General features: G+C 35.5%; 4 protein-coding genes across 13 annotated transcripts in view; 2 read left to right on the forward strand and 2 right to left on the reverse strand.

Moving 5' to 3' along the window:
• Positions 1-1248, reverse strand: part of LOC128164997 (multiple PDZ domain protein-like) — a 65962-nt gene extending 64714 nt beyond the window's left edge. For all 10 annotated transcript variants that reach the window (XM_052829167.1, XM_052829177.1, XM_052829176.1 and 7 more), the window contains exon 1: positions 1151-1248. The gene's annotated coding sequence lies outside the window, so the exon portion shown is untranslated. The remainder of the gene's footprint in view (positions 1-1150) is intronic.
• A 210-nt stretch (positions 1249-1458) lies between these two features.
• On the forward strand, positions 1459-5247 carry LOC128165863 (transmembrane protein 234 homolog). The gene is made up of 5 exons (XM_052830768.1): positions 1459-1579; positions 2503-2665; positions 2849-2915; positions 3739-3831; positions 4138-5247. Exons 2-5 carry the CDS (start codon positions 2513-2515, stop codon positions 4200-4202), a joined length of 378 nt encoding a protein of 125 aa, XP_052686728.1. The 5' UTR covers positions 1459-1579; positions 2503-2512; the 3' UTR covers positions 4203-5247.
• Positions 5248-6731: 1484 nt separating this feature from the next.
• On the reverse strand, positions 6732-9042 carry LOC128165862 (heat shock protein 68-like). The gene has a single exon (XM_052830767.1). The coding sequence runs from the start codon at positions 8824-8826 to the stop codon at positions 6922-6924; it is 1905 nt and encodes a 634-aa protein (XP_052686727.1). The 5' UTR covers positions 8827-9042; the 3' UTR covers positions 6732-6921.
• A 1449-nt stretch (positions 9043-10491) lies between these two features.
• On the forward strand, positions 10492-12809 carry LOC128165861 (heat shock protein 68-like). The gene has a single exon (XM_052830765.1). It carries the CDS (start codon positions 10697-10699, stop codon positions 12599-12601), a length of 1905 nt encoding a protein of 634 aa, XP_052686725.1. The 5' UTR covers positions 10492-10696; the 3' UTR covers positions 12602-12809.
• The last annotated feature ends 1189 nt before the right edge of the window (positions 12810-13998 follow it).

Consider the following 13998-nt stretch of genomic DNA (forward strand, 5'->3'; position numbering starts at 1 on the left):
AGAAATGGCAGCCTCTGTAGACATTGATATTGACAAGTTGGAAAAACGTTTTAATGCCCAGTGTATTAAAAAATTCGAGCAATGTAAAATGTTACATATAGATCGAATTCATTCGAAAGTTGAAAGACTAGGAGCAATAAACAGTTGGTAAATCCTTAATCTACAATTGCATGGCTCTGTTGATAAACAATCTGGTGTACTTGTTATTGCACCATTTAATGATACATGCATCATGAGGGCTCAAACAGAAAGGCTAGATAAATCAGGGTTTTGAGCTATTCATGTTAGAGACACTCATGAATAAAGTTTAATAAACAGTAAGAAAACATGGATTAAATCAGATATGCTTTGCATTTTTTTGATTGGTCAAACGATTCAGTACCCCAATCAAAATCCAAGGAAAAAATCCCGAGTTTTGATAGCACGATATGCCAAGGGTTTGTGAGACGCAGTGCGGATCAGAAAAACTTGGCTAGCAAAGATGACAAACCCCTTGGTTATTATTTCAAATACAATGTTTTCTATTGCTCTTTAATAATGTTAATAGTGTCCATATAATAAAAATGAAAGATAATTTTTCATGCTATATTTGACAAATTACTTGCTTTAACAGTAGCTTTTAACTTATGAATATCAAATGTCTCTGTATTATTAACCATATTTCAATTGTGTTAACTTTAAACAAATTTATTTTTATACCATGTGGTATAATAAAGGAGATATTTACAGCAATGGTATTATGCAATAATTTGCCAAAATTTGAACAGGAAGATCATATGTTAATTGTTATATATACCAACAATATCTATTTTTTCAGTAATGTTTTGGTTGAATGACCACCTGACAAATTTACAAATTTAAATCATCTGTCAAATATGATTCACTGTTGTAAATAAAACTTTATCTCACTCTGTATTAAACAGCTGTTAAACTGATAAAATCAACAATCGTAAGAAATAAACATGGGCGTCCCTACTCGTCCTTACTCCCTGTAGTAGATGTGTGCCCCACCCAGAGAGAGACGAGGGGAAGGGACGTTATAATTTGTGTTTACAACCTCGCAAACAATGCTTTCGATTGCATTTAAACCGTTTTAAAAAGAGGAAATATATCATATTAAAGTAAATACCGCACACTTTTTCCAACGTACCATCAATAAGCTGACCAATTTTCAAAAACTATCAAAATTCTTAGCTTCGGGACATCAAAATAGCGGAAGTTGTCAAATCTGAAGCATGTAAATATGGGACGGATATAAATGTCCATCTCAAAGAAAAAAAATGAAATAAATCAAAGAATGGCGTGTTTTTATTACTTCTAAACGATAAAAAATAGATAAAAATAAAAATGTTAACTCTTCACATCTCCAACTTGGTTATGTTTTTTTTTTTTGAATTGAAAATTAGAAAATTGTCTTCCAAATTATCTAGTTTACACTCAATTTACCCCGTGCCTAAAATAAATGGCAAAATTGATAACGTTAGAATCCGGATTAATGTTACTATATACCGTACCGAATATGCCTATATTAGTATATAACCTATGAGTAGGCTCCAGATGAGAGGAAAGTCCAAACGAGGTTGTTAACCATGTTTACACACAGTTCATTTTACTATTGAGCTAATGTCTTCATATTTTCAGAGCACCATCGATTAACATCTGAGATGATAATTTTTTTTAAGTCAATATTCATTATATATTACAGGAACTACAATCACTAAAATGTACTTCAGTACTGATGTATTGAATCCCTTATACATGTAGTTATATAGATGTGTAAAAGGATAGAGAAGAGTCATTTGCTGCATGCGATCAAATTTACACAGGACCGCTGTGTTTCATACAGTAGAGTTATAGGAGCTTTGAACATGTTAATATTCACATTCCATATAGCCCCAACTACAACACTTCTCACATTTTTTTTTTTTTGTTAGTTTTATCAAGAACTTAATTTATGATTCGCTGCGTAAACGAATACAGTGAAACACGGTTAAAGTGAAAACGCTTATAACGAATTTACACTTACAGCAAAGTGATTTTCATTCCCCTTGACTTTATTACATGTTATAAACTTGACAGATGTAACAAAAACTGTAAGCATGTTTTACTGTTTTGTATGCAATTTATAATTTGTTATTTTTGCCCCATGTTATTTTTTTGGCCTTCTACACTTGCCAATGATTCCAATTGCCTCCTCTTTTAATCGCCCCAACACTGAACTAGATACTCTTTCTAAATAAGACAGTTATTTTAAAAAATGTGAAGTTGCCCAGTCTCTTAATTTGTCTGCCGACAACGAGGGCAAAAGGGGCGAAAATAAAAGGGGGGCGAATATTTCCCTGTAAACAGAAGAATGTTAAAATAATCAAACTTCATTTAAGGATGGACAACTTAACCATGAAATTAAGTTAATAAAAAGTCCAATTTTGGATTTATTAATTATATCTTATAATTAAATTACCATATAATTATGACTGAAATTATTATAAATCAATTTGGTAGGTGATACAGTATGTCAGCAGGATGGTTCATCGTGGTAGCTGCGATGTGGGGTGCTACAAATCCCTTTATCAAAAAAGGAAGCAGTGGAATCGAAAACGTGAAAGAAGATGGAAAAGTGTGGCAGTTCTTGATGGAGCTTAAGTTTCTTATCACTAATTGGAAGGTAAATGTTAAAGCATTTTTATAGCTTTGTGTAGTACTTTTATCAATTACATGGTTGTATTACATGATAAAAATAAAATTAGAATGTTAAATGTCATGTGAGTGATGATCGAATGTTTTATTACTTAAACACTTATTTCACTAGCTAGACTAAATTAATGCAATAAAGGCTTTCACATTTCAGTACATTGTGCCTTTCCTTGTAAACCAGTGTGGTTCTGTGTTGTATTATCTCACACTCGCCTCCGCTGGTAAGGGTTGTCTACAAGTCTATTCATATTTAAAATCTCTGTGTTTTATTTTTAAAATTAATGCATTTTCAATGTCAGTGTACAAAACAAAAAACAGCACAAACATATGCAGCATATAGAGGAGACTGATGAAATCAAAATTAAAGCTTGTGAGTTGTTATGTATTTTTTTAGAAAATGTATAATTTTGGATGAAGAAAAAGTATCGTTTTAGGTTTTAAAAATTTTAGTTGCCAACTTAGATACAGAAATGGTGTATAGAATTGAGGAGGGTGGGTGGTCCACAAATTAGCCATCAGGGCTACCTAAATGTTTAAACATTTAATTAACATATTGAAAAAGTATCATATAAATTTAAAAAATGTTTTATTTGGGTACAGAGGAGTTATACACACAACTAGGTATTCGACAGAGACATTACTTTAAATTTACAATAATGTTAAAAAAAATAATTTGTAAGACAATAAGAATTTCAGTAAATGAATTGAAATGTAAATACAGCTATGACTTTTTTAAACCCAAAATTTAAGAAATAAAAAAAAAGCATTTTAAGTACAGAAAAGATTGACTATGCAACTTTTTATTAAGGAATATTTCATAATAAAAATTTTCTATGATATCAGAGCTTTTATAATTAAAGCAATTTGGAATTTGTATAGCTGTATTCATGAAAACAATGAGGTGTAAACCTCTTTTATTTAGATTCAAATGATATATGTAAAATAAAGTTATTTGACAAAAACCATCTAAATGGTATGCATGTATAATAATATTATTTTGACAGAATCAATCAGTGAGAACATTGGTGTTTTTGATAATTTCAGAGCTGTCTGTGGCCGTACCAATAACCAACTCCTTGACATTTCTCTTTACCATTATATCGGGTTGGTTTCTGGGTGACAAGATCAGACATTGGGGTATGTACAATTACCTGATAATTACTATAGGCATGTGATGCAACTTGTTTTATTGCAATTTCATCTTTTTTTGTGTTCTATCATAATACCACCCTTTCTTTTTTTGTTTTAACATTTTCCTTAGCTACAATACCATTTCTGGATACTTACAAGAAAGAAGTCATAACAATTTACATTGTTGTTTCTACTAGATTCTGTTTAAGTTTATGAATACAAGCACAAATCTATGTAATTATACAGGATCTTTGAAATTAATTAAGGAATACTTGGTCGCTGTTTAATGTAACAATGTTTGATATTTTGCAGAGACTTATGTAGGCATGCTGTTGGTATTGGCCGGAGTTGCTCTTTGTGTATCAGACAAAATCTGAACTAAAAGGGACATGGACACAAAATATGGAATTGTACTTTTTGGAAAAGTCCCATGAAAAGTACATGGACAAGAAACTTGATTACATTCCCAATATATGTACATAAAATAGATATTGGCGTGCAGCATTTAATTTCATAATGTTGTCTAAATAGACAAGTGATATACGGTACACATGGCCAAGAAATCTGGTCACATTCTCAATGGACCAAAAAGACGAAGAAACGTGATTGCATTTTTTTAAGAAATTGATATTTAAAAATCACATAGACAAGAAAAATGCAAATTTAGTTTAATAATGAAGGGATTCATGAAATGGATACAAACAAAAATCATGTGATTAGATTTTATCTAAATGGACTCATAAAACTTACATGGACAATATGCATGTTCATTCATTATACATTGTACATGTGTACAAGTTGGGACTCAAACAAATTCAAATATACAAGTACTTGTTGTTTAAATTTGATTTGTAAATGTCAGCTAATAATTGTAATTGCATGGAAATTACAAATCCTACTTATTAATTAACATTAGCATATGTTATATTCATGGTGTTTCAGTAAAATGTAATGTATTTTTTTTTAACAATTTGGCTTTTTTCTAAAGGTTGCATCTTTTTTATATGTTGGGTAACTCTTCAACAATGTTTTATTTAAAAAACTTGTAAGGCTTTACTCATAGTGTAAAATAGCCACTTTTTCATTCCTTTCTCTTTTTGTTACTTCTATATGAACATGGTCAAAAAATAAAAAAGTAAACACACTTTATACTAAATTCATTGTTCCAGATTGATCAAGTCATACAAATAATTATTTGTATGCCTGTAAACATGATTTACTTTGAACTTATTCATTTTTTACTGGCATTCCATTTCTAAAATTCCGTGCTATTTTACAATTTTGATGATTTAGGGCAAAAGCAAGTTGTTCCTACCAAATATAATACATGAGACATTTGTTTTTTATTTTGCTCATTTTTTTTGTTACACATGTACATTTATATTGGTGTTATTAAAACATGAAAGGAATGGATCAGTTTAAGTATTGTTTTGTTCATTATGTCAATCCTAGAGAAATCAAATTTCTCTTTATCTGTATTTAAAATGATGAAAAAATTAAATAATTTGGTGAATTGGGTTTTTAAGTCATCCAAGTCATTTAGTTGACTAATTGCTAACGGTACTTGCCCAATCTTGACCAAATTACATTTGTAGGAAAAGAGGAACATAAATTCTAAAATTCATGATCCCCATCCCCACTGAAAAGGCCCATATATTTTTAGGAAAAAATTGATGCAAATTTTTACTCTTTAGCATCAAGCAGAAAATTAAGTACCGGTACATGTGCAAAATTGTAAAGTTCATGGCCTAAGGTTGTGTGGAGCTTTATTGGTCATGCAAAAATATAGTGAAAATGCATAAATTCTTCCAATTAAAGTCTTCTCGGCTATTGAGAATATTGCAAACACACTAAGTACATGGTTCTGATAAGCATGGGCACCCTACCAAAATTGTAAAATTTATTGCCACATGCTGATTCAGAATTTGGTGGTAGGGCTCTTAATTCTCTGATACTGGTGATATAGGGAGCAGGCAAACTCAGAGCATAACGATGAATTGGGTCTTAGGCTTTTGCCAGTATCATAGAGTTCATGACCCCTTCGTCAGGGTTTCTGATGTTAGGTTTGAGGCATATATTACTATAACAAGGAAATTTACACAATCATTGTTTAAAAAAAATTCTCAATCTGATTTTAATTGTATTAAAAAACCATACTCAAAAACTTTTCTCTTTAACTCCACTCGCACCTTTAAATTCTGCACATAATTTCATTTTTATCAAGAATTTATTCCCAAATACTAAATAAAAGGAATGAAGGTTGTACTAAGAGTGTGATATACATGTAACCTGTTAGTTACGTAAGATTCACTAGGACGGTACTGTCCTTTCTGACATATATTTTTTCAAATAATATCTGCAATGATTTTTCTTTCAACTTCCCTGGTTTTATATTCAACAGTCATCCCAAACCGTTTGGACCGGAGACTGGAATCCTAAGGGTCCCTCACTGCATGCAAGTTCCCCTAACATAAATTAATCCCCAAAAATAGACACGACAGTACTCATCTCCAATTTCAAGGCAGATAGAGTCTCTCACTCTCCAGTTCCCAGTCCCATTGCAATGGGTGGACTCGGACAATCTGCTAGAGGTCTCTAATTATCTAAAAGCATGGTTGGGTTTTAAATACTATTGGTATTGAATTGTACAAGATTCTATGTGAAATTAATGATATTCAAAAGAAAAAAGCGACTCATTTTGATAGAGTTCTTGCCCTTGTAACAAAATCACTTTTTCTATCCATATATGTGAACAGTACACTTTCTCATATATTTCAATAACTTTTGGAGCTGTTTAAAATAATTTACCAGGTATATACAAAATTATTAACATGCTAGCACTATCTCAGTTTTAAATTCTAATATATAAACTCAAAACTTCATACAACATAGAAAAAAAAACCCAAAACATTTATATAGTTTTTATTAGCATTCAACAAAAGTATAAATGTATGGAAAAATATATAACAACAAATGTACAAATTTTATTTAATAAATATCAAATATCACAGTTATATTGCAAAATGTCTTTTGGCAACTCTTGCTCACTTTCATTGAAAGTACAAAAACATTTAATCTATACATTAAATTAGACATTTAGTCCATCTCCTCTACGGTCGGTCCCTGACTAGAGCTAGCTGGTCCTGGATTTCCCGTGGACCCGTTTTGGTGTAGTTTGGACATGATAGGTGAACACACCTTTTGAACCTCCTTCAATTTGAATTCATATTCGTCAACCTCTGCCAGGGCATTGGTGTCGAGCCAGGACACTGTTTCACTGCACACCCTGGATATTGTCTCTTTGTCTTCAGACTGAAGCTTGTCTCCTGTGTCCTCTGCTGCCTGTTTGACAGTGAAGACATAGGATTCTAACTGATTGCGGGCCGCTATCCTTTGACGCTGTTTATCGTCTTCCTCTTTGTATTTCTCAGCCTCGTTCACCATTCTCTCAATGTCAGCCTTACTCAGACGACCTTTGTCGTTGGTGATGGTGATTTTGTTGGACTTTCCCGTGCTCTTGTCCTTGGCTGATACATTCAGGATACCGTTGGCGTCAATGTCAAACTCCACGTCAATCTGTGGGACACCTCGAGGGGCTGGAGGAATTCCATTCAGTTCAAAAGTACCTAATTTGTTATTGTCTTTTGTCATGGCTCGTTCACCTTCAAACACCTGAATGGATACACCGGGCTGGTTATCGGAGTATGTGGTGAAGGTCTGTGATGCCTTGGTAGGAATCTTGGCATTTCGTTCGATGATCTTTGTCATGACCCCTCCAGCAGTTTCAATGCCTAGAGACAATGGAGTGACATCGACCAGGAGAACGTCCTTGATGGCATCACTCTTATCTCCGTTCAGAATAGCCGCTTGGACAGCGGCACCATAGGCCACAGCCTCGTCTGGGTTGATAGATTTGTTCAGTTCTTTTCCGCCCATGAAGTCTTGGAGCATTTTCTGGATCTTTGGAATTCGTGTCGACCCTCCAACCAGAACCACCTCGTGAATTTTAGATTTGTCCATTTTGGCATCCCGCAGAGCTTTCTCGACGGGTTCTAAGGTTCCACGGAACAAATCTGCACACAGTTCTTCAAATCTAGCTCGTGTGATTTTGCTGTAGAAGTCCATTCCCTCAAACAGCGAGTCGATCTCAATGTTGGCCTCAGAACTACTGGACAGTGTTCTCTTGGCACGCTCGCAAGCCGTCCTGAGTCGTCTCAGTGAACGGTTATTTTTGGAAATGTCTTTGTTGTACTTGCGCTTGAATTCCTGCACAAAGTGATTGACCATTCTATTGTCGAAATCTTCACCTCCCAGGTGAGTATCCCCTGCAGTGGAGCGAACCTCAAATATGGAGCCCTCATCAATGGTAAGGATGGACACGTCAAATGTACCACCTCCGAGGTCAAAGATGAGAACGTTTTTCTCACCGGAAATGTTCTTATCCAGACCATAGGCTAGAGCGGCAGCTGTGGGTTCGTTTACTATCCTGAGAACATTGAGACCGGCTATCACTCCGGCGTCTTTAGTGGCCTCTCTCTGGGCGTTGTTGAAATAGGCAGGAACGGTGACGACTGCGTCTTGGACAGTTTGTCCCAAGTAGGCTTCTGCTGTCTCCTTCATTTTGGTCAGCACCATTGAGCTGATTTCTTCGGGGGTAAATCTCTTTTTCTCGTTCTTGAATTCCACTTCTAGCTTGGGTTTTCCTCCATCATTGATCACCGTGAACGGCCAATGTTTCATGTCGGACTGTACACTGTCGTCGTTGAACTTGCGGCCTATCAGCCTCTTAGCGTCAAAGATCGTATTGTTGGCGTTCATGGCTACCTGGTTTTTAGCCGCATCTCCTATCAGTCTCTCTGTGTCTGTGAAGGCGACGTAGCTGGGCGTCGTTCTGTTTCCTTGGTCGTTGGCGATGATTTCCACTTTTCCATGTTGAAATACACCGACACAGGAAAACGTCGTTCCCAGGTCGATGCCGATGGCTGGAGCTTTATTTGCCATGCTTGTTTGTAAACACTAAAGTGAAAGTAGCAATAGATTTTTCAACTGTAGATAAAATAAATACTTGTATGTACTATTACTGAATCGTAGTCTAGTTGACTCAAAGTTTCGAAGTTTCGAACTTGGCAATTTGTGTTTGACTGCCATTATGGTCTCGGATCGCCCCTTATATACCATTATGGATCTTTCGCGACACGACGAGAAACAATATTCTAGAATATGAAGGATTAATCCCGACGCTTCCCGAATGATCAAACTCGAGGGCGGACCCACATTGTATGCTTTGAGTAACATTTCTAGAAGGGTCTGGAATTTTTTACTATTGCAATTATTTCAAAAATTGCACCTTTTAGACTTTTACATGGGGTCGTTAATTTTTTTTTTTCGATTTTGATTCATATGTTTTCAGAATGTTCATAGACGCTCTTTATTGTTTATACAGAATTGGTATAAGTTTTTGTTAGATAAAATAATTAATTATCATATCAGTATGTGGACGGGATTTGTATATATGTATGCTTTAATATACATAATATGACTAGTTTGGCGACATTTTCACGCTTAAACATTTGCCTCATCGTAGACGACAGAATCAGCTAATGTTTGCGGAATAATTTAATCATAAATGATTGTATCATAAAAAATAACGTAAACAGATTCTTTATAAGTTGTTTTTTAATTTCATATCTAAGAAAAAAAATAACGTAAACAAATTCTTTATAAGTTGTTATTTAATTTCATATCTAAGATTTCTTAAAACCGTAAATCCGTTTTTCTCTCAAATAATTCTCTAAAAATTATTCGATACTGTCAAATATTCGTTACCGGTAAAACAACTATATATAGTTTTTGTGTTTGCCAGATTAGATTTTTTCCGTTTATAAACGATATATGTAATGTAATAATAAATAAGTTTTAAAAAAATAATTAAAACACATTTATATATAACAAATCTTGAATTAATGTATCAAATTCTGAAAGCTGACTCTCCAAAGTAAAGCAGTACTAGTATTCTAGGAATAAAAATATAGATGATTTTATTGTAAGGAAATAACAAAACACAATTCTATTTATGCATTTTAGGGATGACAGTCAATTGCAGAATTACTAATTGTTGAATCGCAATTCGTTCTGACCGATTAATCGTTTACTTGTATGAAAATACGGATATTTATGACATTTTGTTATCATTTCAAGAATTGTTATAAATAATACTAGTACATAAATTCGTCTTATGTGTTATTCAAAATATCATTTCAGAATTATGTCTTATGATACTGAATCATTATAGTTACTGGTAACGGGTTACAAAATCACTAATTGGTTGGCCGTATAAAATAAAATAATGAACTAGAATATTATAAAGCAATTTAAAAATAAGTCGCATGTGTTGTCTTTCGAGACAATTATTTATTCAATTATTATTTATAATTAAGTTCTAAGAGGAAAATTAGTCTTGTCAGTAGGTTTTAACGACCCCCGTAAAAGTCTAAAAAGTGCAATTTACGAAATAACTGCAATAGTAAAAAATTCCAGACCCTTCTAGAAATGTTACTCAAAGCAGAGACATACTATGTCTCAGCTCAAAGCATACAATGTGGATCCGCCCTCGAGTTTGATCATTCGGGAAGCGTCGGGATTAATCCTTCATATTCTAGAATATTGTTTCTCGTCGTGTCGCGAAAGATCCATAATGGTATATAAGGGGCGATCCGAGACCATAATGGAAGTCAAACACAAATTGCCAAGTTTGAAACTTCGAAACTTTGAGTCAACTAGACTACGATTCAGTAATAGTACATACAAGTATTTATTTTATCTACAGTTGAAAAATCTATTGCTACTTTCACTTTAGTGTTTACAAACAAGCATGGCAAATAAAGCTCCAGCCATCGGCATCGACCTGGGAACGACGTTTTCCTGTGTCGGTGTATTTCAACATGGAAAAGTGGAAATCATCGCCAACGACCAAGGAAACAGAACGACGCCCAGCTACGTCGCCTTCACAGACACAGAGAGACTGATAGGAGATGCGGCTAAAAACCAGGTAGCCATGAACGCCAACAATACGATCTTTGACGCTAAGAGGCTGATAGGCCGCAAGTTCAACGACGACAGTGTACAGTCCGACATGAAACATTGGCCGTTCACGGTGATCAATGATGGAGGAAAACCCAAGCTAGAAGTGGAATTCAAGAACGAGAAAAAGAGATTTACCCCCGAAGAAATCAGCTCAATGGTGCTGACCAAAATGAAGGAGACAGCAGAAGCTTACTTGGGACAAACTGTCCAAGACGCAGTCGTCACCGTTCCTGCCTATTTCAACAACGCCCAGAGAGAGGCCACTAAAGACGCCGGAGTGATAGCCGGTCTCAATGTTCTCAGGATAGTAAACGAACCCACAGCTGCCGCTCTAGCCTATGGTCTGGATAAGAACATTTCCGGTGAGAAAAACGTTCTCATCTTTGACCTCGGAGGTGGTACATTTGACGTGTCCATCCTTACCATTGATGAGGGCTCCATATTTGAGGTTCGCTCCACTGCAGGGGATACTCACCTGGGAGGTGAAGATTTCGACAATAGAATGGTCAATCACTTTGTGCAGGAATTCAAGCGCAAGTACAACAAAGACATTTCCAAAAATAACCGTTCACTGAGACGACTCAGGACGGCTTGCGAGCGTGCCAAGAGAACACTTTCCAGCAGTTCTGAGGCCAACATTGAGATCGACTCGCTGTTTGAGGGAATGGACTTCTACAGCAAAATCACACGGGCTAGATTTGAAGAACTGTGTGCAGATTTGTTCCGTGGAACCTTAGAACCCGTCGAGAAAGCCCTGCGGGATGCCAAAATGGACAAATCTAAAATTCACGAGGTGGTTCTGGTTGGAGGGTCGACACGAATTCCAAAGATCCAGAAAATGCTCCAAGACTTCATGGGCGGAAAAGAACTGAACAAATCTATCAACCCAGACGAGGCTGTGGCCTATGGTGCCGCTGTCCAAGCGGCTATTCTGAACGGAGATAAGAGTGATGTCATCAAGGACGTTCTCCTGGTCGATGTCACTCCATTGTCTCTAGGCATTGAAACTGCTGGAGGGGTCATGACAAAGATCGTCGAACGAAATGCCAAGATTCCTACCAAGGCATCACAGACCTTCACCACATACTCCGATAACCAGCCCGGTGTATCCATTCAGGTGTTTGAAGGTGAACGAGCCATGACAAAAGACAATAACAAATTAGGTACTTTTGAACTGAATGGAATTCCTCCCGCCCCTCGAGGTGTCCCACAGATTGACGTGGAGTTTGACATTGACGCCAACGGTATCTTAAACGTATCAGCCAAGGACAAGAGCACGGGAAAGTCCAACAAAATCACCATCACCAACGACAAAGGTCGTCTGAGTAAGGCCGACATTGAGAGAATGGTGAACGAGGCCGAGAAATACAAAGAGGAAGACGATAAACAGCGTCAGAGGATAGCGGCCCGTAATCAGTTAGAATCCTATGTCTTCACCGTCAAACAGGCAGCAGAGGACACAGGAGACAAGCTTCAGTCTGAAGACAAAGAGACAATATCCAGGGTGTGCAGTGAAACAGTGTCCTGGCTCGACAACAATGCCCTGGCAGAGGTTGACGAATATGAATTCAAATTGAAGGGGGTTCAGAAGGTGTGTTCACCCATCATGGCCAAACTACACCAGAACGGGTCCACGGGCAATCCAGGACCAGCTAGTTCCAGTCAGGGACCGACTGTAGAGGAGATGGACTAAGTCTGTAATTGAATGTACTAACTTTAATTAAAATAGATCAAAAGGGTTTTTTACTTTCTATGAAAGTAAGCAAGAGTTGCCAAAAGACATTATGCAATATAACTGTGATATTTGTTATTTATAATTTAAATTTGTTCATTTGTTATTATATAATATTTTTTATACAATTATACTTTTTTGAATGCTAATAAAAACTATATGAATATGATTTTTTCTTTTAAATTTTCTATGTAGTATGAAATTTGGCGTTTATATGTTAGAATTTAAAACTGAGATAGTGATAGCAGGTTAATAGTTTTGTATTTGCACAGGAATATTATTTAAACAGCTCCAAAAGTTATTGAAATATATGAGAAAGTGTACTGTTCACATATATAGATAGCAAAAGTGATTTTGTTACAAAGACAAGAAGTCTATCAAAATGAGACGCTGTCTTCATTCGAATATCTCTAATTTGAGAGAAAATCTCGTAGAATTCAATACCGATAATATTTTAAACCAAACGGTGCTTTTACATAATTAGAGACCTCTAGCAGATTGTATGAGTCCACACACTGCAATGGTACTGGGAACTGGGTAGTCGGAGACTCATCGGCTTTGAAATTTGAGATGAGTACTGTCCCTGTGAATCTTACGCAACTAATAGAGTACATGTATTTAACGCTCCAAGTACAACTTGCATTCCTTTTATTTAGTAGGAATCAACTTCTTATCTTAACAGAATTGCATTATGTGAAAAATTTTAAGGTGACAGGGGGTAGGTTTGAGTTGAAGAGAAGAGTATTTTAATAAGATTTTTTAAAAGAATGAGAGTGTGTTTCCTTGTTATGAAAAAATGTATGACTCGGCCCAAACATCAAAAAGCCTAATCAAGGGTTCACGAACTTCACAATAGTGGTAAAAACCTACCTATTCATCAATATCGTGCTCTCAGTTAGCCTGCCTCCTAGATCCCCAGTATCAAAGAATTAAGAACCCCATCACTAGAATCTAAATTAGCATGTGCCCATAAATTTTACAGTTTTGTTATACTCAGTCCCAAGATATCCTGGAATCACGTTTTTGCTAATTACCTGATATTTATAAATACCTTAGTATTCAAAAGATGTTTATTCAAAAGAATGAAAATTTTCCAAGATTTCTCCGTTGAAGCGCAGCCTTTAGCTTATCAGCCTTTAGCTTATCAGATTTCAATACATAGCAAAAAAAAGTGATGTCTACGGTGATTTGAATTGCAGCAGACCCGGATAATAACGTTGAAAAGTTGCGCGAGGCACTAAGTTTTCCGAGTGACTTCCGAATTCAGAAAAGATGTAAACATTCCCCAATATAAATCTCCATAAGAAATCTGTTTTCGTTTTTGTGAATTTGTCTGGGTGAAAAATGATAATGTGTCA

This window comes from Crassostrea angulata, chromosome 10 (genome assembly GCF_025612915.1).
Source record: "Crassostrea angulata isolate pt1a10 chromosome 10, ASM2561291v2, whole genome shotgun sequence".
Lineage (NCBI taxonomy): Eukaryota > Metazoa > Mollusca > Bivalvia > Ostreida > Ostreidae > Magallana > Magallana angulata.